A 26,293-nucleotide genomic window follows, 5' to 3' on the forward strand; every position below is an offset into this window, starting at 1 on the left:
TAATGTACGAGTCTGAAGTAAACACATCACTGATGCTCTGCACTGCGCCATGTCCTCGCCAAGTGTCCACTCTGCAGCTGTAGTGTTCGGAATGGAAGGGCATGGTGACCTTGAGTTGCCCTCTAGTCGGACATGCAAACGGGCCAAACCTATATTGGGGGTGGGGTGGGGGGGGGGGGTCGATTCTTAGATGCATCGATAATCGTTTTATAATCACTCGCAGCCTCTGAATCGTGAGGTACCTAGAGATTCCCACCTCCAGCATATACAAGGATCGAGAGCAGTACAAGTTCAGTTTCAGCAGATACAGTTGCTATACGATGTCATGGTTGGCTCCTCCCACTACTCCGTGCTTTTTCTGTTTACTTTCTGATCGTCCACGAGCCCCTTTGTTTTGATCTTCCATGTGCATTTGTTTTTCCGTCTAGTCCGGCCCCTTGTTTTGTGACTCCGGCTCTGATTGTCGCCACCTGTTTTCCGCCTGTCCCTCGTTGTCCCTGTGTTTTATAAGCCCCGTATTTGCCCTTTGTATTCGCTGGTCTTTGTACTGTTTGATGTTTGAATGTGCTGTTTGATGTTTGAATGTGCTGTTTGGTGTTTGAATGTGCTGTTATGTATTATTTGAAGACTTTTTGTTAAGTGTTTGGACTTCTGTGTTCCTTGTCATGTCTGTCCCGCCTGCTCTTCGTGTTGGTTACCTGGACCTGGACTGTCTTGACCCTGATTTTGGATTTGCCAATAATAAATCTCGCTTGTCTCCGCACATGCGTCCGTCTCCTCCTCCTCCTCTTTGTCACTCAATATAAAGTCCCTGTGTTGAGACTGTGTTGTTGGAGCAGTGGCATAACTGGAATCTTATGAACCCTAGCGCAAAAACAGTAATGCCTTACAAAAAATAAAACCTTATTTATTTTTTATTGCTCATAAAAAGGCTAAAGGTTGAAATATATTATGTTATTATAAATGCCAATTAGCCTACCTTCACATTACCAGCTTAAAGTTGCACAGATCTGATGTTTTCAGGGCTGTGTGGACACAAATCTGAGCTGAGCCACTTTCATGTGAGGTCCTAGACTGGATACGTATCCGATTCGTGGCCATGTGACCTTAACGTGACGCTCAGATCGGAATTCATGTGCTTCATTCCCGCTGCGCCGTCATTCAGCGTTACCACGGCAACAGCGCCGAACAGACGTTAAAGCCTGTAAACGGCGGAAAAGCAGCTCATCTCACCTTTCTTTCCTTCGTCTGGCTCTAATAACGAAGCTGAGCGAAGCTCGTTCTGCTCGTTAGTTTGTGCTGATGATGCAGTGATTCAGTCACGGGACGTTACTGAGTAGGAGGAGCTCATGAGGGTCATTTCAGGCCGGTTCATCACATTAATGACAGATTTGAGTCACTGACCTAAACGAGTGTGAACTGTCGAGTCAGAGAGATCGGATTTGAGCAACGAGGCCTGTAATGTGAATGCAGCTTTAGTCGTGGGTGTTAAATCGCATAACTACTGATATAAAATGGCCAGTAAACCCCTAAAAGTTTGTAGCCTTCATATAACATTACACTAGATGTTGCGCTGTTGCTGTGATGATGTCACAAGAGCATTAGTTGGGTCAGGTACTGATACTGGATGATATGGTTTGGACCACAGCACTCCAGCGCATCCCAGATGCTCCGTCACTCCAGAGAACACAGTTCAATGCTGGAGTGGCGCTTTTACTGGCCTCCTTATAACACCAGTAGTTATGCAGTTTAACACCCATGACTAATAAGCAGCTATAATAACATAATGCACTTCAACCATTTGCCTGCTTAAGAGCAATAATGAATAAATAAGCTTTTATGTTTTGTACAGGTTACTTTTTTTGCACTACTGGTTCATAGGATCAACATTTATAAGGTATACATGTTTTACATGATATTAATTTGGTCTACTACAGTTTACTGACATTTTTCAAAATAAAAGACCTCATTTTTTTATTTTCAGTAAAAAAAAGCCTCATTTCTGAACAGCCAAAATAAAAATGACCTTGTTTTATCCCTTTGGTCATTAAGTGCTTTGACTTGTCATCTTTTTTTTTCTTTTAAGCATTGTTGCTTTGCAGGTCACTTCACTACACAGACAGTAAATTACTCTTAAATACGCTTCATTGATGGACTCCTAGTACGATGGCGTGCCTAAGTGTCAAAGCACTTTAAGACCAAAGAGGTAAAGCAAGGTAGTTTTCATTTTGGCTGAAAATAATCATTTCATTGCGAAAATAATGAAGTTTCTAAAAATAAAAATTAGAACTTTTATTTTGAAAAAATGTCTCTCAGTAAAATGGCATAGTAGTCCAAACTAATAACATGTAAAACATGTATGCATTATGAATGCTGACTTAAACGTTCATGAATGTGCTATGAAGTGTTGATGTAAGATGTTATGAATGTGTTATGTAGACACCCTTCAAGTAGTGTTACCGTATGATCCCTGAGACTTTATACTGTGCAGCAGTATAGCAGTATATATATATATATATATACATATATATCTCATCTCATCGTCATCTCCTCCCACCACAATCACAATCTTATCCAAGGAAAGTTCAAATGCAACCCAGATCCCGAATAAAACGTCAATCTCTGTCAACAACATTCCGTAATATTCCCAGATAGGGATGTGTGTGCGTGTGTTAGAGTGCTGAGGTCACATGACCTGCATGCGCTCAACACTAAGCAGAAAAAAGCGGATTGGAGCTTGCGGGATAGGGATTACATCATCACACCCTCTGCTGGCTGACACAACACACCACGAACGGATGATAAACGCCGGTGCACCGTAGAAAAAGAGGACATTCTGTTCAGAAGGCATAATAAACCGGAACGTATTCCAGAACGGGAGAAGGAAGCAATAAACGTGTTTATTTTATTGATATACACCGATCAGCCATAACACGACTGTAAAAACTCCAGCAGCACTGCTGTGTCTGATCCACTCAGACCAGCGCAACACACACTAACACACCACCACCATGTCAGTGTTACTGCAGTGCTGAGAATGACCCACCACCCAAACAGTACCTGCTCTGTGAGGGTCCATGGGGGTCCTGACCACTGAAGAACAGGGTAACAGAGTATCAGAGAAACAGATGGACTACAGTCTGTAACTGTAGAACTACAGAGAGCAGCTATACGGTCAGGGGAGATGATGAAGTGGACAGTGAGTGTAGAAACGAGGAGGTGGTCATGATGTTCTGCCTGATCTGTGTATATTAAGAGTTTCTAACTACAACCAGCATGCCTCATCAACTGAGCGCACTAAAAAAGCACTGACAAATTATGTTTTCCCAGTGATGTCCCAGATGTTTCTGTTCCTGCAAATCAAACCTTTCTGTAATTATATGTATGCAATTATAGTCTCGATTACAATTAAAATAATGATCATTTCTCAAATCAAGGCCAAATCTGCTGAGCCATTCTACAGCTCTACAGAAAGCAGGCGCTGCAGCGGGTGCCGAAACAGGAGTGAACATTCTCCTCGGCACCTACGCGAGGTTTTACTGCTTCCTCCATGACATCATCATCCTACTGTATATTCATACTTCTTGGTAAGCACACCCTTTCATGGGTTTTGTTTAGCTTCCACTGTCAGAAGCTCTGCTAGGATGTACTATTGCTGGGGCTCAGAGAAAAAGGGAAGGACAGCAAGACAATAAAGACAGGCAGGCTGTTAACAGCTGTAAGGCCTGTCACAGTTATTATACAGGGTGAGCCCCATATGTTTACAGCCGTGAGGCGTCTAGGAACCAATCACAATCCAGTTGTAAGAGGGGGTCATAGAGTTTCTGACTGGCTCCTTCAGTCTGAGAGGAGCTGAGACCCCTGAGCAGAGCGTTCTGCGTTCTCCACGTCAATCAGAGTGAATCCGTCAGAACTGTGCGGCGGGATTTTCATCAGCAGTGAAGCTCCAGCAGCTCGGAGCGTTCGGCGCTGGTTCCACAGCACTGGATGATCTCCGAAATCCCACTGAAAGAGCCGTGAGCTGCTACGTTTCTAAACCTTTGTGACTCAAGCCAATCAGTACTGAGAGAACTGAGTTACTGAGTTCCTCTCTGCTGAGGGTGATTCTGACTTGACTTAATGCTATAGAGACTACATCAGTACTCTGGTCTGTACTGCCAGTGTTTGGAGAGGTGGTGTGTAATTACAGTAAAGTAGACAAGACCTTGTTATGATCATATCTCTCCAATAAAATATGAACTTGTCATAACGATGGCCTAGTGGTGAGTTGAATTTACAGCGTTCCCCCGCTACTTCGTGGGTTTTCTGCGGAACTCAATCTTCTTCTTCTTTCGGCTGCTCCCTTTAGGGGTCGCCACAGCGGATCATCTGCCTCCATCTTGCCCTATCCACTGCCTCCTCTACTTTCACACCAACCATCTCCATGTCCACCTTCACTACCTCCATAAACCTTCTCTGAGGTCTACCTCTTCTCCTTCTACCCGGCAGCTCCATCTCCAACATTCTTTGACCAATATATCCACTATTCCTCCTCAACACACGTCCAAACCATTTACCATGAGTTTCTGTGGAACTCAATCTGTGCAAAAAATATATATTTTAATTAATTTTTACATTAAAAAATCCCAAAATGTATAAAAATATATAAAAAATATTAATTCTAACAATAAAGGAATGTTATAAATAATAAAATATTACGATTTACGATTAATAGTGCATATTTCCTCAGTGGATGAATACACACCGAAAACGAGCGTCCCTGGAACGTAACACCCACAATAAACGAGGGAACACTGTACTTCATTATTTTGAGTTAGAACCGCTTAAATATAAGTCTCAAATACTCCATCATTTTAACCTCAACTCCTTGAGACCACCGGTGGTCCCAAACCGCACTTGGTCGTGTTCTTCATAACGTTCATACTCCATAAGCTCCATTCAGAAGCTGGGCGTCGTGTGAGGCTGTAGCTCTTCTCTCCAGTCTAATAGACGGTGACGTCATTTTAAACCCTTATAATAAAAGAAGCTGAACTTTGTTTTTCTACTGAAAGTCGACCCGTTTTTCCCCAAATCTGGGCTCTAAACTATAAACAGACGGCGTCTCTTCAGTGATCTGCTCTGGAAACATCACTTTTAGAGAACAACACAAAGAGCGCCGGAGATTTTTGGCTTTCAGCAGTGAATCGTAAGCATGTAGTGACGTGTGGAGATCATAAAACACATGTTCTGATAATTTGAGGAGCTTTTACTACATAAATAAATAAATAAAATTGAAAAAAATTAAATTTATTTCATGCAGTTACTGAAAAATTTGCCTTACGATTTGGGCATGTAAATTCATACCGTAAAACCAAAACAGTACAACTTAAAGTAAATGAGTTTCCTCAAATCATTTGAGTTGACTTCAGGTTTTACAGTGTAGGAATGTAGAGAAGTGAAAGGGAGGAGAGGGGAAATTAAACGGCACAAGGAGGAGAGGAAATGAAGCCGCACAGAAGAGGTCCAGTACGGACCGATGTGCCGAGTCAAAACTTCAAATCTGTCAAAATGAGCTGGAGCATCTCAACTTTTTCGGAAAAGGGGATTAAGCCATTTCACAACAGTAATAAAATAAAATAATTACACAAGCCAGCACGATTATAAAGCAGCCTCTCCACTTATCACTGCTGTCAGGGCTACTGAACATGATAACGGCTCCAAAGCACTGCAGCTGGAACAAACCACTCAGACATCAAACCCAGCAATGGCAGAATAATTGATGTCTTTAGGTCCAACAAAAACAATTAGCTGTGCTGCTGTCTGGGTCGGAAATACAGCTTAGTTCCTTGACTTCCTGTCAGCCTAAGTGGTTTTGGTCAATCGCTGCATCTGCCAGCTCACATATACTTACAGACCTACATGGGTGAATATCATTTATGGCAATTATAATCAATCATATGTCCATTATATACAGCACTGTGTGAAGGTTTTAGGCGTCTAAGCGAATGTTTAACCAGTTTCTCTCAGCAGTGAGTTTATCACAATATACATTAGAATAAAGTCGTATTCATAATTCAAATAAACAGAAAAACAATAAAACGTAACAAGAATTTCTCGGGTCCATATTTTTCCTGGACACCTTCACAGCCGCCACAGAGACTCGTTAATATCATCAGTTACATCATGAGCTCAATTTACTGAGCACTGATTGGTCAAACCAGGAGCTGCTTTTTAACTACATATAATACTGGGGCTTCCTCGAGGAGGAGAGGCTTGGAGATGGGTAAACAAACACAACATCCAGAAAATCACTGTTTATTACTCATATATATATTTATATATGAAATCATTTAATTAATATTCTCTAAATTTTGTTTATTTAAATATTAACACTTTTCTCAGCAAATAAACACAAACTACACAAATAACAAACATACCAACATCCAGAAAATCATTATTTATTATTTATATAATTTTACTTTATATATATTCGTAACTTTTATTTTTGTGTTAGTTCTTTATCTCTTTTTGTTTATTTATTTCCTCTCATTTTGTTTTTTTATCATTACTTTTTTTAAATTTGTGATAATTTTTACTTATTTCTCTTTTTCTATTTCTCTTTACTAATTTCTTATCTACTTTTGATCTTCATTTCTTACCATTTAAATCTCAAGTTCTATTGTTATCTACTTTTATCTTTTATTCGCTGTTATTTTAAATTTTCTTTTAATTTAAAATGATTAAATGTAGTTATTATTTTCTTTGTCATTATTTTCTTTGTTGCCTTTTAGGTACGTTTAAACTGAAAGCAGTGCTTTTGTGTCTTGTTTGATCTACAGTAACATCAGTTGGCTGTGCGAGTGATGGAGCTGCTTCAAGTTAGCCAGCTGCTAAAAACACTAGGCTGGAAAGCTAGTGTTCCCCCGCTCTCCAATACCTCACAGCTTCCTCAGCTTTACTGTCGTTTAAATCAGGGCTGTAACTGCATGAACTCACTTCTGTCTTTCACTTTTATTGCTTGTGAATGCACTAATACTAAAATATGACTGAGCGCTGTAACAGTGCTGTAGTTGAGAGGAGCAGACGTGATTTAACGCTGCTAAAGCTGTTAGGATGTATGGAAAAAGGTGAGTTCGCTGTAGGTCAGTACAGCTACGCCACTGATCTCGTCCCTCACTCGGTCACAGGAGAACAGATCGGCGGTCGCTCCACTCAAACAGGGAATATATAACTCCACCTTTCAGACGTTGCTACAGCATATTAGGCGACTCATTTCAGTCTTTGCCCCCCAAATAATGTTGAAAAACTCGAAAGTGCGCCCTCTCATGGCGACAACAGACCAGTTTAGCCTTCCTTACAGTTGCTGTCGCTAGAACGAGGAAATGTGAGAATGTTCTATTATATCAAACATTCATTAAACATTTCTCAAAGTTCTACGGAGGAAAGTTATATCACAATAATCGTCATCATCATTTTATCTCCCAGCCCCCGTTTCATGTATCTTAGAAGAAGCACACTCTTGTCTTCACACTGTCAGATTGGTTGGTGCCGTAACAGAGGAGATTCAGACAGCAGGCAAAGCCGCCGATGACAGTTTTTACAGTAGAATTACGTGAACAGTAGAATTGTGTGTGTGTGTGTGTGTGGGTGTATATGCATATGTATAGATATGTGAATATGTGTATGTATGTATATCTGTATTTTTTTTCTCTTTGTTTATTTAGTTGTCTGTTTATTTACTTATTTTATTTATTTTTTCTCTTTCTTTCTTTTTTGTTTCTTTTATTTTTATTTATTTATTTTTTAATATTATTATTATTATTATTATTATTATTTTATTTTATTTTATTTTTTCCCTCCCTTCTTCTCTTTCTTTCCTGTCCTCTTTTTTCTCTCTCAGGCCTGGCCAAACAAATAAAATACAAACATTAACAAGAATAGGCTTTAGTGACCTATAGAGCTGTTCTTGTGAAAACAAATATGTTTGGTACATCAGTGCATTCGGATTACCAGACATGACAGGTTAAAAAAAAAACGCTGACGAATAAAATCAGTTGATCATTGGGAAAAAGGAAAGAAAAATATTATGTAACCGTCAATGATATTATCAACTACCATCAACACACAAAAAACAGTTTGGCCCTGACTTTTCAAAGTATGCAAGTGAAACAAGAAAGGTTTTGTACTAGTTGTTGATGACTATCGTCGCTGGAATCCCTACAGCGCTCGGGAGGAATGTGATGCTTATCTCTGCAAAAAGACCAAGTAGACGTACAAGTCCTGCTACAAATGGCTTTCACGTGAAAGCAGTTCTTTAAACGGCGCTTGGCAGATGACCAAAAACACTGTCCTCTCACTGGTCCAAATGTTCTTGCTCCTCTTTGTGGTCTGTCCGTCTGGTACCCCCCCCCCTCGTACAAGGAAGACCAAAAATAGATAAAAGCACTAATTTAAACTAAATTAGCCTTGATGATGGCCTTTTACTGGCAGTACAGAGACGTTATCACAGCCAGAATTCTTCACGCTACAGGGGCAGCAAGAGTGAAAGCAGTGCCCTTTCACTGTTTCAGCCTTAAGCATGTAATAAATAAGACCTCTAATTGGTGATATAACAGAATTAATTAAAGTGTTGGGAGTGTAGAATGGAAAAAGACTTTTCATAGAGACGTTTGGAAAAAATGAAGGTCTAGATTTCTAAGATCGGTCAAAAACATCCATATCAAACATGAACATCGCTGCTGTGGGAAGAAAACCTCGTATCTCCACTTTTGTCGTTTTTCAGTTTTTGACATAATCCGAAAACGCCTGTTGCCTTTTACATTGTGTGTTAATTTCATGATGAATGGACTAAAAGAAACAAGCCAAAATGACTGAATCAAAGCTTCTGGCTCCATTGACTTGCATTAAAAGTAGAGTGCATTTTTTCTTCCTCCTGTAAAGTTACTATTTTGACAACAGCAACCAGCTAAAAGTGAACGTGGTGAAATGAAATGTTTAAATGTGCATTTCCAGGCCTGAATATTGATGCAAAAAAATTATGGTTTCCTCAAAAATGCTCCGTAAATGCCTCGATCATTTCTAAACACAAATAAGCAGACAATCCACTGAACGTCAAAAGCCTGTGTTTGATGATGATCTGTGTGCCGGCCAAAAATGTCGAATGACTCAACAGTTTTGTGCTCGTCGCTGGTCTCCGCTACTGCTGAGTCCTCACAGCTGGCTTGGAGCTATTCCAGCTGCCTTGGCTTCTCACAGGAGCCGCCGTAATCACCAGCTTTATCTGTCTCCGCAGCAGCTGCGGCCACACCCGCCATTTACTGAGCATGGAGCTGCTTTCACAGCTCATTCTCGTTCGTTCCCAACTTCACTGGATCACTGAAAAACGAAGTCCAGCCTCCACTTTAAATACTTCAGAGAAACTTCCCAGAAGCAGTGGAAAGCAATACTGACATCTTTTTTACTATTTCACAACAATAAAAATATTTTAAGTGAAATTTCACCTCCGTATTTAAACCATCCGTGCAGTGAAACACCACATACACACTAGTGAGCACACACACACACACACACACACACACACACACACACAGTAGGGGGCAGTGAGCACACTTGCCCGGAGCGGTGGGCAGCCCTATCCACAGCGCCCGGGGAGCAGTTGGGGGTTAGGTGTCTTGCTCAAAGACACCTCAGTCATGTGCCGTCGGCTCTGGGGATCGAACCGGCGACCTTCCGGGTCGTTTTATTTAACATAAATATGAATAAATAACGAGACGTATACTGTGATTTAATTATGCTTTAAATCTGACTGGTAAATAAATGAAAACTCTTGTCCCTAATAATTAATAAAGTGACTCATCCAGAGGGACAGGCACACAAACAACGCCTTTTAAGTCTAACAAACTGGCCAGGTATGCCAAGGACATGTATATGTCCAAGCTCTCACAAGCTTTTTCAAGAAATATGAGGATGAGCTGGAATGAACTGGGTCAAATGATTTGATTATGGGTGAAATACATGGCTGAGATTAGGGGTGCAGGAAAAAATCGATTCTTAGATGCATCGCGATTTGGATGTGAACGATTCTGAATCGACTCACAGATGTCAAAAATCGATTTTCTAAATTTTCGTTTATAACGTAATGTTGACGGAACGTTAAAAAGGCGGAACTTGGAAGCGGGTAAGTGCAGCGCCCGGACGGTCTCTGGTGGCACAGTGAATGAGCGAGAAATCCGACCTGCTTCTTGTTTGAATGTTTCCGTTCCACCTTAAATTCTGACTGACACGGCAAATGTAAATGCGGCACCATTTAAGGTGGAACGGAAAATTCTCCAAAGAGAAGCGACTTCATCTTTGCAACTGTAGTGTTTGACCGTCTCAAAGATATTTTACTGACACAGTGACCCCCCAACTCTCTACAACGAGACCAAATCTGAAGTTATACAATCACTGAAGTAGGCAGGACGGCTGTAACGTACTTACCACGGGATCTTATTTCACCGTAACCTGCATTTTATCACAGATGAGTGGCAGCAGCCTCTCGTGCTCCAAACAAGAGCAGTGAATGAGAGTCTTCCAGTTTACTTGCCACATCACTTCCATTTGATTTATTAATGAAAGATATTGGAAGTAAAATTCATGGTGGACGATTATAAATACTTTGATTCAAAAGTACTAAGTCGTCACACAGCGAGAAAGAAATTCTGTATAGAAAAAAAAAGACGCATCGATGATCGTTTTATAATCGCATCGCAGTCGTGAGGAGCCAAGAGATTCCCACCCGTAGCTAAGACCATTTGTTCGATTGCCAACAACTGCTTAGGATGTGCAGGATATATTCTTCCCCGCTCATGCTTGGCTTATCCTTTCAAGAGTCTCCCTGAAATTCCAAACATTCTGAGGGTGGGTCAGTCCATGCCAGCTGTCCAACTCTGGCACTGAGATCTCAGACTTATAACCCTCAAGATACACAGATCTGCTTACCACGCATGATGCCTGCCTGTTCCGTGTCGCCGATGATCAACAAAGAGCTCCACTGACTGGTAAAGCTCGTGCAATGTTTGGGTCATCACTAGTAAGAGTGACTGGGCTGAAATCGTTTTATATCGAAATCGCAATTTTCCTCAGTTATAGCCACACTCTTAAAAAATACAGTTCTTCAAGGTCCTTAAAAAAGCTGGTCCTTTAGTAAAGACAGTCGTCTATACAGAACCACGAACGCTCAGTGACCCGCCTGTATCCGTATTAAGTTCTCTGCGTGGTGAAGCGGTTCTTCAGAGTGGAGAATGTGCTGTATGTGGTTCTGTACAGCATCAAAAAGGGTTCTGCTGTTGTTACTTTGGTGCTTGTTGACGTCAAGCTTATAACAATTTTAACATTTTGGTCCTGTAGAGAACTCTTTTCAAAAAGGTTCTATATAGAACCACATACCACACATTCTCCATCAATCTGAAGAACCGTTTCACCATGCAGAGAACATTTTATCCATGCGAACGTGTTGCTGAGTGCTTATGGTTCTACACAGAACCACTGTCTTTACTGAAGAACCCTTGAAGAACCATCTTTATTCAGTGTGTACATCAACAAAAACGTTGCTCTAAGGTTTAAGAGGGGAAACGGGACCTAATAAGGGTTTGTGAACTGCCTGTAGGTGAGTTGGACCAATCAGACGCAACCAAACCTCCACGTGTTGTGACATCACAACCACAGCTTACTGGCCGTTTGACCCGCTGCGTTCAGGGGTTGAGCCTCAAGTCAGAAAAGAGGGATGTTCTGGTCTTCATGGACAAAACAATCTGGCATGAAATGCAGTGTTAGTCTGAAGAAGTCCACAAATCGTTCAGTAATTTTGGGACAGCCAAGATTGATATTTTAACACTGGAAGTCCAGCATGAACCTTGTAGGTTCAGAACCCAGCCGGCCAAAAAGACATCAATAAAACCCAGTCGGCACCGCCATCAGCTCAACGTACCTTCACTGAGCTACACTAGAATCAGCCTCTTAGAAAGAAGCACCTCTTCTCTCCACGCTCAAACTCCACCTCCCTACACACTGCAATCCCTGTTTGCTTTTTCGGGCGGAATCCCCTTTGACAAAGTGACTCTTTGGTGGGCCAACAATAAGGCTTCTATACGGACTCGTGAACTCAGGCATTCCATACACCCGTTTGGGTGGAGTTCAGTGGAAACGCTGCGCAGCACACAGCCCAGACCTAAATCCGCTCTCGGATGAAGAAGGTGATTTCAGGAATAAAATACTGATTATGACATAATTCCAACTCAAGGAACATGAGCTTTTTCAACAGCCTGCAACTCTTTTATTTCACTGTTTTATTTGATTTTACTCAACTTTTAATATGATTTCTGGTATGTTTTTAACTATGTCTTAGCAATTGTTTTACTTTTTATTATCCTTTTTATTTATTTTATTAATGTCAATTTATTGTCGTGCATGTTTCTTTTTATTTAATGAATTTGTTTTATCCTTATCCTTATCCCTATCCTTATCTGATCTGTTGCTCGTTAAGTTACTATACTGCGATTTCAATGGTTGATTTAAAGGTTTATTGATGCCTTCTTATTATTAAATTTTACTATTATGATTTTTATTACTTTATTATAACATTTGATTTCTTTTTACTACCCAACGCCTCAATCCCCGATTTCCACATTGGCTCGGCTACGCTGTAAACGTATTCCGAGTTTAAATAAAGGTTGATTGATTGATTGATTGATTGATTGACTGAACACTGCACTTCACTTTTCAGATCACATTTCAAACACTGCCATGTAGCCAGACAGCCTATTTGCCTATCCTAACTGTTTTTTCAACCTGCAGTTGTCTAAATATAATGCTCATAAACATAATAAACACACATTTTTAATGTTTAGTGTTTATGGTTTTGGGTCGCAACCCAAATATTAAGAGGAGCTATTTTGTCTTTTCAACAAAAATCAAAGCACCGCAACTTTTTATGTCCATTTTACCATCTTGGCTGAAAATCTGTCTCAGTATGTGCTGATGTGCCAATATAGGATAAAAATATAATATAACCGAAAACGCAGACTCTGATTTGCTCTAAGTCTCAGCTCAGCTAGCTGTATCCACTCTTCTCGCATCTCTGGCAGGAAACTTTCCCTCAAAAGTGAAATAATTTCTTGTGAAATGTTTCTCAACGTTTGATTTCATGAGGCTGACGTCGCTTCTCATTCGCCAGCTTCTTGTTTGAATTTTCCCATTCCACCTTAAATGAAAGTGTAACCGTGGCATCATTTAAGGTGGAACGGGAGAATTCGACCCAGAAGCTGGCGAATGGGAAGCCTCGCGACTTTTCGGTTTTCGACGGTTTCTCGTTGCAGATTAAACGTATCAGGAAACCAGTCAAACGCTCATGAATGCAGTCCGTTCGTCTCCAAACGATAAATTTTCGTCCCAAATCTCTCTCTCTTTGCCTTTTTCGTTAGCTACTAACTAGGCAAGACCACCATAGTCTGCGTTGCTATGGTGACAATCAGTCTGCACACAAATCTTCTTCAGGATTAAAGGGTGGATTATCAGTTCTACATTAACTCCAGCGTTTACGACCATTTACTGTTAAACTGTGTTGAAGGATCAGCAGCTTCATTTTACCGTAAAGGATTAAATTATTTTATTATTACCTACTAAACTAATTCAGCTGTGGAGCCGCAACAGGACAGCAGAGGAGCCAAATGCCGACCCGTCTTAGTGAGATCGGACCCTTGCTATAGAATCTATAACAGAAATCCAACTCATGTGTTACAGTCCTGATTAAAACCTCTTAATTACGTCTTGTTTTTTTTTCCTAGTCACAGATTTCCTTTCTCCTACTCTCTCTATCTCTCTCTCTCTATCTCTCTCTCTCTATCTCTCTCTATCAATGGACAAGTCAGGCTCAGGCAGAGTTTATACTTTCCTGTGTTTGTGAATACAACTACGCTTCCTTTCTCATCTCTGTATTTATTTGAAAGATGCTGCATTTAAATCTCTTAATGGTATAATTTGGTCCCATTTCTTCCGTCAGCCGGTCAGACATTCTTTCAGGCAACCCCTCCACCCGACCGCTCTCTAATCAGGCCAAAATCAAACGTCTCCCCACAGTCAACAGCCAAGAGAAACTAATGAGTAGTCGGTCTTAAAAGCTTCTGTTTAACAAACACTTATCAAAAAACCTACAAGGAAGCAGCTGAAGCTTGTGAAACAGTGTGAACGACTGCCATCGCTCAGCCATGACATCATCATGTTGTGTCATCCTGTAGTTTCACAAGAAGAGCCTCACTACTGAAATTAAAGGTCTGGCTGACTAATCGCTGCGTGTTTATCTCTGCGGTGAAACGCGTGGCGAACACCACAGCGAAACTCCTGGTATCGCACAGCCTTAGTTAGGCTTCGCAGTCAGAACAGAGCGGACGGAACGCATTCAAATACGCTGAAATAAACGAAAGCGCCAACGTTGAATGAACTCTAACAGTGGCTGAAATGAGGAGCTCCAACTCTTTGGGACTTTGCTCAAAGCAGGTGATTTGAGGGTGAACTCCGAGGCTCGTTTGGGTAGAAATGCTGCACTGTGAAGTGACGACGTGTGCGTACCTGGCGTGCTGTCCCTGATGATAGTGGGTCGTTTCTTAGGCTGGATCTTTCTGAACTTCCCTTTGAAGTCTCCAGGTGTGAACATGTCCATGGAGAGGCTGGCGATCTGGACAAGGACGATGCTGTCCTGGCTCTGGGTGTCCCAGGAGTCCGGCTTGCTTGGCACCACGTCTCCAGTGTTGCCCTCATCTTCTTTAGACATATCCGACACCAGGCTGACGGAGCGAGCAATCACGTTCACTCGCTCGAGAGCATGGATCCGGCAGTTCAGTCGGACTTGCTCAAGAGACTTGGTCAAGTTTTCCTGTTTTGTTCTTTGTCTCTTCTTTTCTTTAGTAATCCTCAAGGCTTGTATTCTTCCTCTCCTCTGGATATGGAACAATGGAACACTTTCTTTCTTTCCTTTTTCCTGGTTGAGCAGAGGAAGACTCGCCGTGCGAAGGAGTGGAGCAGGCTGGACGAGCCTGACTCGGCCCCAGACGTTTGTCAGATGAGTGAGTGTGTTGTGAAGCTCGCGCTATCGCTGGTTGAGGCTGTTTAGCCTGTTACAGTAAAGCCACTGAATGGGGCAGGTGTAGGATTACTCAAGGCAGACCCGCCTCCTTTCACAGGCACAGAGGAGGGGCAGGGGGCTGGGTGAAGACAAGTAGGGTGAAAGTGAAGTGGAGGTTTTAGGTGCTTCGCCTTGTGATAAACATACTCAGTGCTTATATAATGTGGTGAGCGAGACAGAGAGGAAACGTCCCTATGTTGCCTTGTTCTAGTCCGACTTACATCTTCTTGCCAGCAATAAACAGCAGTGCGTCTCTTCTCAGCGGCGTGTGCTGTTTCTCAAACGGTTGTCAAGACACCACATCCCAAGAGCGCAACTCCCAAATCCCCACAAACATTCTTCACTCTCTGGACAAATCAGCACCACCATCACCTTAAAAAACCCTTTTCTTTTACAAAACTTTCCAGAACCTTCTAAAGGTCCTGGATGGGATGTGCATTTTAGCCTACCTTTAATGACATTAAGCCTAACAAACAGCCTTCCTGTTCCCTGACCTACAGACGTTGCTGGGTTCATGCAGTAACCTTTTTCGAGGCAGGCGTAGAAAGAGGCACCTTATTCTCTGCAGCTCCTGGGCCCTGGCAGCAGCATGGCTCAGAAGCCCGAGAGAAAGAATGGAAGTAAGGGGGGAAAAAGTGAGACAGATGCTGACCACTCCCTCAGGAGAACACAAAACATTTCTTTCTCCTCGCGCTTCCGTCCAACAAACAAGACAAACTGATCCCATTCCGAAACCAGCTGACTCCTCACCCCGAGGCCCTGCGAGGGCATCTGATCCTAAAGAGTATGGGAGTTTCCTTTTTGGAAGCATCTGTCTGGCAAAAGGGGAGTTTCACCCCTTCGTTTTTAAAGCTCCTGTGTAATTTAATCATTAAGAAGACGTAAATGAGCCAAAAGGTAATGTGGGGTGAAATGATCCGTCCTAAAGAAACTGGAAAAGTCCCACTTGTTCACAGTGGTGGTGATAGAAACCAGACGTCTAAGGTATTCAATGCCTCTAAAAGCCACCTCATGGAAAAGATGACATGAAATGGCTATGATATGTTGCCTGGAGTCTGAGGCATTGTTTTATTTTAGTTTTCAGATGAGGGTTTGCTGTAAAACATTTTTTAACCTCTTATGTTTTTTCCATCTGAATTTACACGCCCAAATCTTTTTTTGTAAAATTATGCAAAAATCTCCGCCGCTCTTTGTGTTGTTTTCTAAAAGTAATGTTTCCAGAGCAGATCACTGAAGAGACGCCGTCTGTTTATAGTTTAGAGCCCAGATTTGGGGAAAAACGGGTCGACTTTCAGTAGAAAAACAAAGTTCAGCTTCTTTTATTATAAGGGTTTAAAATGACGTCACCGTCTATTAGACTGGAGAGAAGAGCTACAGCCTCACACGACGCCCAGCTTCTGAATGGAGCTCATGGAACATGAACGTTATGAAGAACGTGACCGAGTGCGGTTTGGACCCACCGGTGGTCTCAACCTGAGTCAGTAAGTTTGTCTATAATAATCCATTTTATACCAAATGACATTACAACCATTGGATTATGCGGAAATTTTTAAAACTCTGTGGAGTTCCCCTTTTATTTTGACAATCACAATTAAAAAAAAAATCCAATCAAAACAAGCTGTGTCAAATCCATACAGCTGTAGCTGAACTCAGGAAGCCTGCTTTACTAATGCAAACACAATTACCATCAAATGCCATCTGGGAAAATGATCACGGTACCACTATCACAGTAATTATGGTCTGCGGCAAAAATCCAAGCGATTCTGTGCGAATGCTTTGTCTACATCTGCTCCTTTGGTCTATATTTGAGCTGGTTTATTTAGTTATTAGAGGAAAACTGAGCACAGTACTCCCTTAGGAACCACACACACCAGTCTACACAGAGCAGAGTGAAGACACACTGCATTACCGGGGCACTGCAAACACAACAACAGCACAACATCATCTCCCGCACGCACGCAATCCACCTGCTGAGACCGAGAGACCCATAAATACGGCTACTAGAACCTAATCCTACGACAGGGAGCGTCTACTCGCTAGTAATTACACACATCTCCCACCCACACGCACACTTATGGCCTGTCTCACACTCACACACACACACACACACACTGCAGGCATGTCGAGGGCACACCCATTCATTAGAGCTAACTGGTAAACAACCATGAGAGTGGGCTTCATCCCCACCCCTCCCACACACACACACACACACACACACACACACACACTGCACTGTCTGCCCATAAAAAACAAATACACACACTCTGTCCTTCCCACAATCAATTGATTAGTCTCCTGCTCACCTAGACCGACAGGAATGACTCATTAAACAAGCTTTCAGTGCATCTCACTGCCCAAACAATCAGTGACACACACGCCAAAGCAGGCCGTCTGTGTTGGGCTGATGAAAACGGTGGACGGTGCAAGAACTTGCAGCAAAGATCGTCCTAAAAACACGTCTTACATATTGGAGAAAGGTGCTTGATTTATCTGGTGGCTTATTAAGCTTCCCTGTTAATACCTGCTGTGTATTAACTGCCTGGATGAGCTGCTGTTTATGCCATCGTCCTATTCAGTTATTGCCCACTCCAGTCCTAATCAGCTCTCTTTCGCTCTTTCGTATGTAGGCTGCTCGCCTATTTCCAGACGGTGAAGGGATCTCGCTGCCGGCGGGAACGGCCACCCCAAGGACACTTGCCTGAATGAGTTCTGTGCACATGTGCGGTGTGAGCGGATCAGAGCCGATCAGTGATCAAGACACTAGAAGCTTTTGTTAATGAGAGGAGGCAAAGCTGCTATTAAACATATTTATAGCAAGGTTGCTGTTCTCTTCCAATCAGGTTCGGCGATGTTTAGAGAGAAGACAAAAGCATATATAAGTGTAAGACTGCCCTCTAGTGGCCGACAGCAAGAATAAACTTATGTTGCACCCTCATTATTATTCCCATTGTTCAAATATCACAGCCAAGCAAAGAAAGTATCCAACGGAAAAGCAGATATTCGCACCGTATGAAGGTATTTACATAAAAATAAACACAAAAAAATATGTAAAGTCGTTATTTATAGTCGTTCGCGTGATTCTCTGTTGATGTAACGTTGACCGTAGCTGGCAAGCAGCGGGATAGTGCCAGGTAATTAGAGATAAAGGGAAAGCCCACCGGCAGTGAGAGCGTGGGTGGACATGTTGATGCTGGCTGGCTATACAGGCTGCTGCCAGACACCAGCACAGACAGAGTTCCCCAAGGAGAGCAAAAGCAAAGAGAGTGAGCAGGGGAGGGCAAAGGAAAGGGAGAGACTGCTGTGCTGTGTTGCTATGACTAAGCCCCCCCCCTCATTTTTGCAGCAGCACTTGCATGGCCTCTCATGCTTGGTTAATAATTCATACAGGGCCAAGTTTATTCTCCCAGGGCTTTGAAAAAAAACAGCCATCCCTGGGGTATGGAGAAAGGAAGAGATAGCGGCGGAGAGATGGAGAGAGGCTGCTGAAAACCTACGTATTTCAGCTGATGGACATGAAGAGAGACAGGGCGATCTGTAAGAATAGACATAGGCAGTTAATGGGTTACCCTCTAAAAGCCTGCCGTCGCAGCTCCAGAGATCCAGCACAGAACACAACCACTCAATTCTAAAAACAACCTGCTGAAAGTGGAAAAATACACCCTCACATATACAGAGATCAGGCGTAGAACAGAGCTGCGGCCGCTGATCTAGACCACACGGGCACGGCCCATGCTCTACCCTGCTTTATAAATATGAGATACACTGATAATGACCACCTCACTGTCCACTTTATCAGCTCCACTTACTGTATAGCTGCACTCTGTAGTTCTACAGTTACAGACTGTAGTCCATCTGTTTCTCTGATACTCTGTTACCCTGTTCTTCAGTGGTCAGGACCCCCATGGACCCTCACAGAGCAGGTACCATTTGGGTGGTTGATCGTTCTCAGCACTGCAGTAACACTGATGTGGGGGTGGTGTGTTAGTGTGTGTTGCGCTGGCCTGAGTGGATCAGACACAGCAGTGCTGCTGGAGTTTTTAAACACCTCATTGTCGCTGCTGGACTGAGAACCAAAAATATCCAGCCAACAGCGTCCTGTGGGCAGCGTCCTGTGGGCAGCGTCCTGTGGGCAGCGTCCTGTGACCACTGATGAAGGACTAGAGGACGACCGACACAAACTGTGCAGCAGCAGATGAGCTGTCGTCTCTGACTTTACATCTACAAGGTGGACCGACAAGGTTGGAGTGTCTAATAGAGTGGACAGTGGGTGAAGACAGTGTTTTAAACCTCCAGCAGCACTGCTGTGTCTGATCCACTCGTACCAGCGCAACACGCACTCAAATAGTACCTGCTCTGTGAGGGTCCATGGGGGTCCTGACCATGATGGACTACAGTCTGTAACTGTAGAACTACAAAATGCACCTATAGGTGCTCATGATGTTATGCCTGATCTGGGTGCATCCATGCACACACACACACGTGCCCTCAGCAACACTACGGGTAGAGTTTAATCATTTCCCTGGGGTCAGAGCACGGCCTGTTGCGTACAACAGCGAGAAGTGGAGAGCCATACACTGAGGTGACAGAGCGAGAGACCTTCAGAGTCATCCTCGCCCATGGAAGCCCGCTGTAGCGTGAAGACACGCAGAACAATAGTGTATCTAGGTCGCCAACAGCTGGAGAGAGCAATTCTGGGATATGGCCTCAGAGGGTGGAGGACTTTTGGTGGAGGGCTGCCTTCAAATGACCGAATGCAGGTTTAAAACAGTGGCTGAGATGTGGTGTGGATGACCTACTGTACTGTACTGGTCAGTCTAGAGCCCATGTATCAAACACCAGGCCCGAGCGCCACACCATCATCCTGTCTGACCCACAACATTATTTACATTATTTATCAATATTAGTTTCACAATGCACTGCACTACAATCCCCAGCATGCACTGCAATGTAACATGCGCTTTTTCAGCCAGTGTGTCTAAGCAAATAAGGAGGTTTAAATGACCCACCTCCTGGACAAACACTCACCCACTTTATTAGGTACACCTGTTCAGTTGCTTGTTAACACAAATAGCTGATCAGCCAATCACACGGCCGCAGCTCACTGCATTCAGGCATGTAGAGGTGGTCAAGACACCTTGCTGTAGTGCAGGCCGAGCATCAGAACAGGGAAGAAAGGGGATTTAAGGGGCTTTGAACGTGGCGTGGTTGTTGCTGTCAGACGGGCTGGTCTGAGTATTTCAGAAACTGCTGATCTGCTGGGATTTTCACACACAACCATCTCCAGGGTTTACAGAGAACGGTCCGAAAAAGAGGAAATATCCAGTGAGCGGTCAGTTGTGGACGAAAATGCCTTGTTGATGTGAGAGGTCAGAGGAGAACGGGCAGACTGGTTCCAGATGATAGAAAGGCAGCAGGAACTCAAATAACCAACCAGAATCTCTGAGGAACGTTTCCAACACCTTGTTGAAAGTCTGCCACGAAGAATTAAGACAGTTCTGAAGGCAAAAGGGGGTCCAACCTTTTACTAGCAAGGTCAGTGAGTGTATATACATATATATATATATATATATATATATATATATATATATATATATATATCTCGCTGTTTTCAGACCAAAACCTCGTATCTCCGTTTTTGCCGTTGTTCACTTTTTGACATAGCTTGAAATTACCTGCCACCCTTTACATCGTGTGTAAATTCCACAACGAACGGAGCAAAAGAAACAGCCCAACATTACGTGGGAAAAACCTCTGGTTCCATTGACTTCCATTAAAAGTAAAGTATGTTTTTTCCTCCTCCTGTAAAGTCCACCACTCGAGGTTTTGTCCCGACAGCTGCGATTTGTATGTATTTCAAGCCCGCATAAAATATTTCACTCATTTCACTGCGAAGGCCTATATGTTGATCTTAACGTCGTGCCGTATTTTGAACAGTGGTCAGTTTGGGTCAGAGCAGAGTGTTACAAGACAAACACATCGACCCCCCCGTCCCTTTCAGCGGGTGAGTTTGGCACCCGGGCTCTAGAGACGATCAACTCCCACTTACTCCCACCCAAATGCCACTGCCCAGTACGAGTGAGTGGTCTGATCTGTGATCTGTGATCCACAGTGGGATCCAGGGAAGCCCCTATTATCACTGAAATACACAGACAAGCACCGAATTAGGCTCCATACGCGGCTGGATGTCGTCGTGCCAGTGTCTAATAAGGAGGGCAGCTCAGAGAATGAGGGTCCAACCTTATTAAACCATTGAAACATGTCCATTGCTGATACTATTCGAGAGACCCCTCAGTAAAAGGGGGTAAAGGCGATATCCTCAGGCTCCTGGACGTGAGAGGCAACGCTGGGTTCGCTGCCGTTAGACAGCTGAATAGGATGTTGTTGACAAAACCGTCGTAGCATCTTCTCAGCAATATTTTCTCACATTTCCACCTCAGCTAGGCATGAAAACGCTATTTTAGGCGTTCTATAGACGCATAAAACAGATATTTATTACAGAACTCAGTCAAACGCCGCCAACATAACAAGCCTGACCGCTGTTTCTAACGGTTACCGTTATGCTAGCCTGAATGTAGCCTAGCCGTCAGAGGGTCGCCCAGTCTTCGAAAGGCTGGGACCACCGGAGGACACGAACCCGCGTTTTTAGGTCGTTAAATCATCCGCCGAAAACGTACGATACCTTATAGGCTCCTGCTCGCGTCTCTAAACGCTCATTCCTTGATTCGACGGCGTCGCTGAATCGGCTCGCTGTGTCTTCCCTCTCCGGCGGGTCTCGCGCCTTCGTGCGTTTGTTCTGTTCCATCGACTGTCAGCGAGAGGCAGAGGCTGAGGAGCTGGAGGCTCCGCCCCTAGCGACCAATCAGGTGGAAGAGTCTGGCGAGGGCGAGCGCGGATTGGAGGAGCGGCACGTCTGTCATGTTCGCACTCGTCCTCCTCTTCGCCCCGCCTGCGGGGATGCTGCTGGATGCTGAGCGCAGGTGCACAGATTCGGAGGCCACAGGAGGAGGGATGGGGTCAGCTTTTCTACATTATTGATTAGAGTTATTCAACCGAACTGAGCCGATAATTACACTGAACACACACACACACATGCATATGAAATTGAGTGACACCCCATTCTTAATCCATAGGGTTTAATGTGATGTCGGCCCACCCTTGAAGCTATAACAGCTTCAACTCTTCTGGGAAGCCTTTCCACAAGGGTTAGGAGTGTTTATGGGAATTTTTGACCGTTCTTCCAGAAGCACATTTGGAAGGTCAGACACTGATGTTGGACGAGAAGGCCTGGCTCACAGTCTCCGCTCTAATTCATCCCAAAGGTGTTCTGTGGGGTTGAGGTCAGGACTCTGTGCAGGCCAGTCAAGTTCTTCTACACCAAACTGGCTCATCCACGTCTTTATGGACCAGCTTTATGCACTGGTGCGCAGTCACATTGGAACAGGAAGGGGCCGTCCCCAAACTGTTCCCACAAAGTTGGGAGCATGAAATTGTCCAAAATCTCTTGGTGCTGAAGCTTTAAGAGCTCCTTTCACTGGAACTAAGGGGCCGAGCCCAACTCCTGAAAAACAACCCCACACCATGATCCCCCCTCCACCAAACTTTACACTCGGCAAAATGCAGTCAGACAAGTACCGTCTCCTGGCAACCGCCAAACCCAGACTCGTCCACCAGATTTCCAGATGGAGAAGCATGATTTGAAGGCCACATGAAGTTTGGAGGTCTGTAGTGATTGACTCTGCAGAAAGTTGGTGACCTCTGCGCACTATGCCCCTCAGCATCCGCTGACCCCGCTCTGTCATTTTACGTGGCCGACCACTTCGTGGCTGAGTTGCTGTTGCTGTTGTTATAATCCCACTGACAGTTGACTGTGGAATATTTAGTAGTGAGGAAATTTCACGACTGGACTTGCTGCACAGGTGGCGTCCGATCACGGCACCACGCTGGAATTCTCTGAGCTCCTGAGAGCGACCCATTCTTTCACTAATGTCTGTAGAAGCAGTCTGCAGGCCTAGGGGCTCGGCTTTATACACCTGTGGCCGTGGAAGTGACTGGAACACATGAATTCAGTGATTTGGATGGGTGACTGAATACTTTTGGAAATAGAGTGTAGTTTTAGTTACTCAGTCAGTGGCCTAGTTGTACTGTTTTAGATGGAGAGCTCAGTATTACATCTGTTCGTACTATGAAATAATAGTAATAATAATAATAATAATATTGCCTATTAAGAAGAAGAAGAAGAAAAGTAGTGACATGGCATGTGTGTTCTATTTATTTAAATCCCCTTCAAACTTAGAAGCAACAGTAACGGCAGTCTTTCCAACTAGGGCCTGTATTTATAGATACGTCTCAAAATAGAACAGCAGACCATGTCCTTTGTTGCACTCTTCACAGATCTTCATCACCATGTGATCAAAAAATACTGATCCAGAAACATCTCTTCTGAATGTGAATGCATTGTGACCACCATCCAAGTAACAGTACACAGAACTGGCCATCATTTTTGTGGGGGCACACTCAAATTTGAGGCAGAAGAGACCCTTTCAGCAGTGAAGACCAGCTCCAGTTCTTACTCAGCTGGTATATTACAACATGTTGATTAACTCAAAGCAGATCCGTCTGCTAATTCCTCTGAAACCACAGCTCCTCAGCTGAATAAGCCATGCTACGCCCGCCATGCGACAGCCGCACCCTCCTAAAACGAACACAGCCCAGAGGAACTCTAGGAGATGCAGGAATAATACGGTGCTGTTGGCGTAACAATAGATGTGTAAAAATAAATGAAATTATTTACAGGAACATTTCGTCATACTGTTCAATGTCACTGTGGCTCCGGTTATAAAAGCAGTGGGCATGCATTACAGTGATTTTTCAGGGTGTGCACAGCGCGATGCGGAGGTCCCAGTCCTGGCAAGGCAACACACGACGTGAAGCAGGGAAGCAGGAAGCGGGTGCGCTGAGCACCTCCTTAGCTGTATCTGCTAAAAATAATGCAAAAAGATCTAAACCTGAACCAAACGGCAACAAGGGAACTCTAGGAGATGCAGGAATAATGCCAGAGCAGGTTTATGAGGAGCCTGGCTGCTTCCTATTTCCCTCATTATATTAAAAACAGGCCTGCTGAACAGCAGAGGGCGCCCGAGAGCGCGTCCTCAATGGATGGGAGTGAATGGAGCTCAACGGCTAAAAACAGTTAATACAGTTTCTAATCACTGAACCAGAACTTTCCTTCGGTTTTAGACAGTAGAAGGAGGGATTTCACTAAAAAACAAAGAAATCTCGCCTGTTTGTTTCCTTTATTTATACAGTAAACGGGTTTTGGGCAGCAGGGGGCGGGGCTTTACTGCTAGAGCGGGGTGATTGATGGGTGAGCGGAGCAGCTCATTGGCTGTTCGCGCTCTCTGACGTCATGGACGAACACGAGGCGGCGTTTTAAACTCCTGTAACTCGAGTTTAAAAGCTCTTAAAAATAAAACAGCGGTGTTAAAATGTTTTATGCTGTTCAGGAAATGATTCTATAATTTACATTAAAAGTGTTTAAACGTTTATAAATTATGATTTTGATCAGACGCTCCATATCAACCCATTCATTTTGGACTCACTCGAGAGCGCCCTCTGGTGTCTGAGAACACCAGAAGACGTTGCAGAGCGGGAATTCTCCTCTCTACAAGTTCTCTGGTAATAGTGTGGCAATAGAACAAGACGTGGAAGGCAATAGCCTGTATACAGTATAGCCTTCTTGAACTTTGGCACATGTGCCAAGTGTCGCTGGAGGGCTGTGGTCATCCTGTTGTTTCAGTGGCCAATCCACAAGCACCTGTAGTGCTCTTCCTTCCAGTACCAGACACATCTGCAGTGACAGCCACCGTCCAGCTTCAATGCCAGGTGACCACCTGGAGTAAAGCTGGGCTCTGCTGCCAAGCTCCCACAGCTGTCTAGGTCTTGGAAAGAAACGCCCGGCCCAGTTCTACCCCAACACAAAGCACATGGCATGCGAGGGGGCACTTCCAACACACTGTAATCCACTGTCCACGTTTACAGTTACTCGAATTATCTACAAACTAAACCACCCAGTGACAACAACAGCACTCACAACAAACTGACCTTCTTAGTCTCTGAGAGACACGCCCCTCAGTGAGGACACCATAACACAGAATACACAGTAAAAAATTCAATGTTTGTAAAATTATAAAACAGTTTAAAGTTTAAAGTAAGAAGTCAAGTTTGAAGTCCATCTAGAAGGAGATCAGGAGGTGCATCGGGGGTTTAATGCGTCAGTTCCATGCGTGTAGTGTTGTCTCTCGTCACGCAATGGCACGTCACCATATTCTCCGTTTGATGTAAATTATCGAAAGATTTCAAACAAAAACAGGCAAATCATTTTGGATGACATCACTGTTCACGTCTCGTCTACGCTGTGCTTCACAGAAAACTATAACATTTATTTAAAATACTCTTGACAAAGTTTTAGCACAGCGGTAGATCTATGTGGGCAGGTTTTTTGGTTGGATCTGAGTTTCTCAAAATGTACCAATTAAAATCTACCTGCAATTAACCTGGATAAAACTGAAGAGCATTAGTTTAACTATTTTTAATAAAATAAGACTCCCTTTAACGTTTTATACTCCTCTGGACCACCGGTGGTCCATAAACGCACTTGGTCATGTTCTTCATAACGTTCATATTCCATAAGCTCCATTCAGAAGCTGGGCGTCGTGTGAGGCTGTAGCTCTTCTCTCCAGTCTAATAGACGGTGACATCATTTTAAACCCTTATAATAAAAGAAGCTGAACTCAGTTTGTTTTTCTACTGAAAGTCGAGCCGTTTTTCCCCAAATCTGGTCTCTAAACTATAAACAGACGGCGTCTCTTCAGTGATCTGCTCTGGAAACATCACTTTTAGAGAACAACACAAAGAGCGGCGCAGATTTTTGGCCTTCAGCAGTAAATTGTGAGCATGTAGTGACATGTGGAGATCAGAAAACACACGTTCTGATCATTTGAGGAGCTTTTACAAAATAAATAAATAAAATATTTACATTTATTTCTTGTAGTTACTGAATAATTAGCCTTAGAAATTGGGCATGTAGATTCAGATGGACAAACCGAAATACACCCACGAGCACAGGAGGTTAATTATTGGTGGACAGTAACTGAGTAA

General features: G+C 43.4%; 1 protein-coding gene across 7 annotated transcripts in view; it reads right to left on the reverse strand.

Moving 5' to 3' along the window:
- fryb (furry homolog b (Drosophila)) overlaps nt 1-21,949 on the reverse strand; it is a 111,629-nt gene extending 89,680 nt beyond the window's left edge. For 2 of the 7 annotated variants that reach the window (XM_037546974.1, XM_037546976.1), the window contains exon 1: nt 14,584-15,039. In XM_037546974.1, coding sequence (XP_037402871.1) covers nt 14,584-14,785 — 202 coding nt within the window. In that variant the 5' untranslated portion in view covers nt 14,786-15,039. Of the gene's footprint in view, nt 1-14,583; nt 15,100-21,815 lie in introns of those variants that run through there. The other 5 variants (XM_037546975.1, XM_037546973.1, XM_037546980.1 and 2 more) reach the window with 4 other exon arrangements.
- Between the last annotated feature and the right edge of the window lie 4,344 nt (nt 21,950-26,293).

The sequence above is a fragment of the Pygocentrus nattereri genome, chromosome 18, assembly GCF_015220715.1.
Source record: "Pygocentrus nattereri isolate fPygNat1 chromosome 18, fPygNat1.pri, whole genome shotgun sequence".
Lineage (NCBI taxonomy): Eukaryota > Metazoa > Chordata > Actinopteri > Characiformes > Serrasalmidae > Pygocentrus > Pygocentrus nattereri.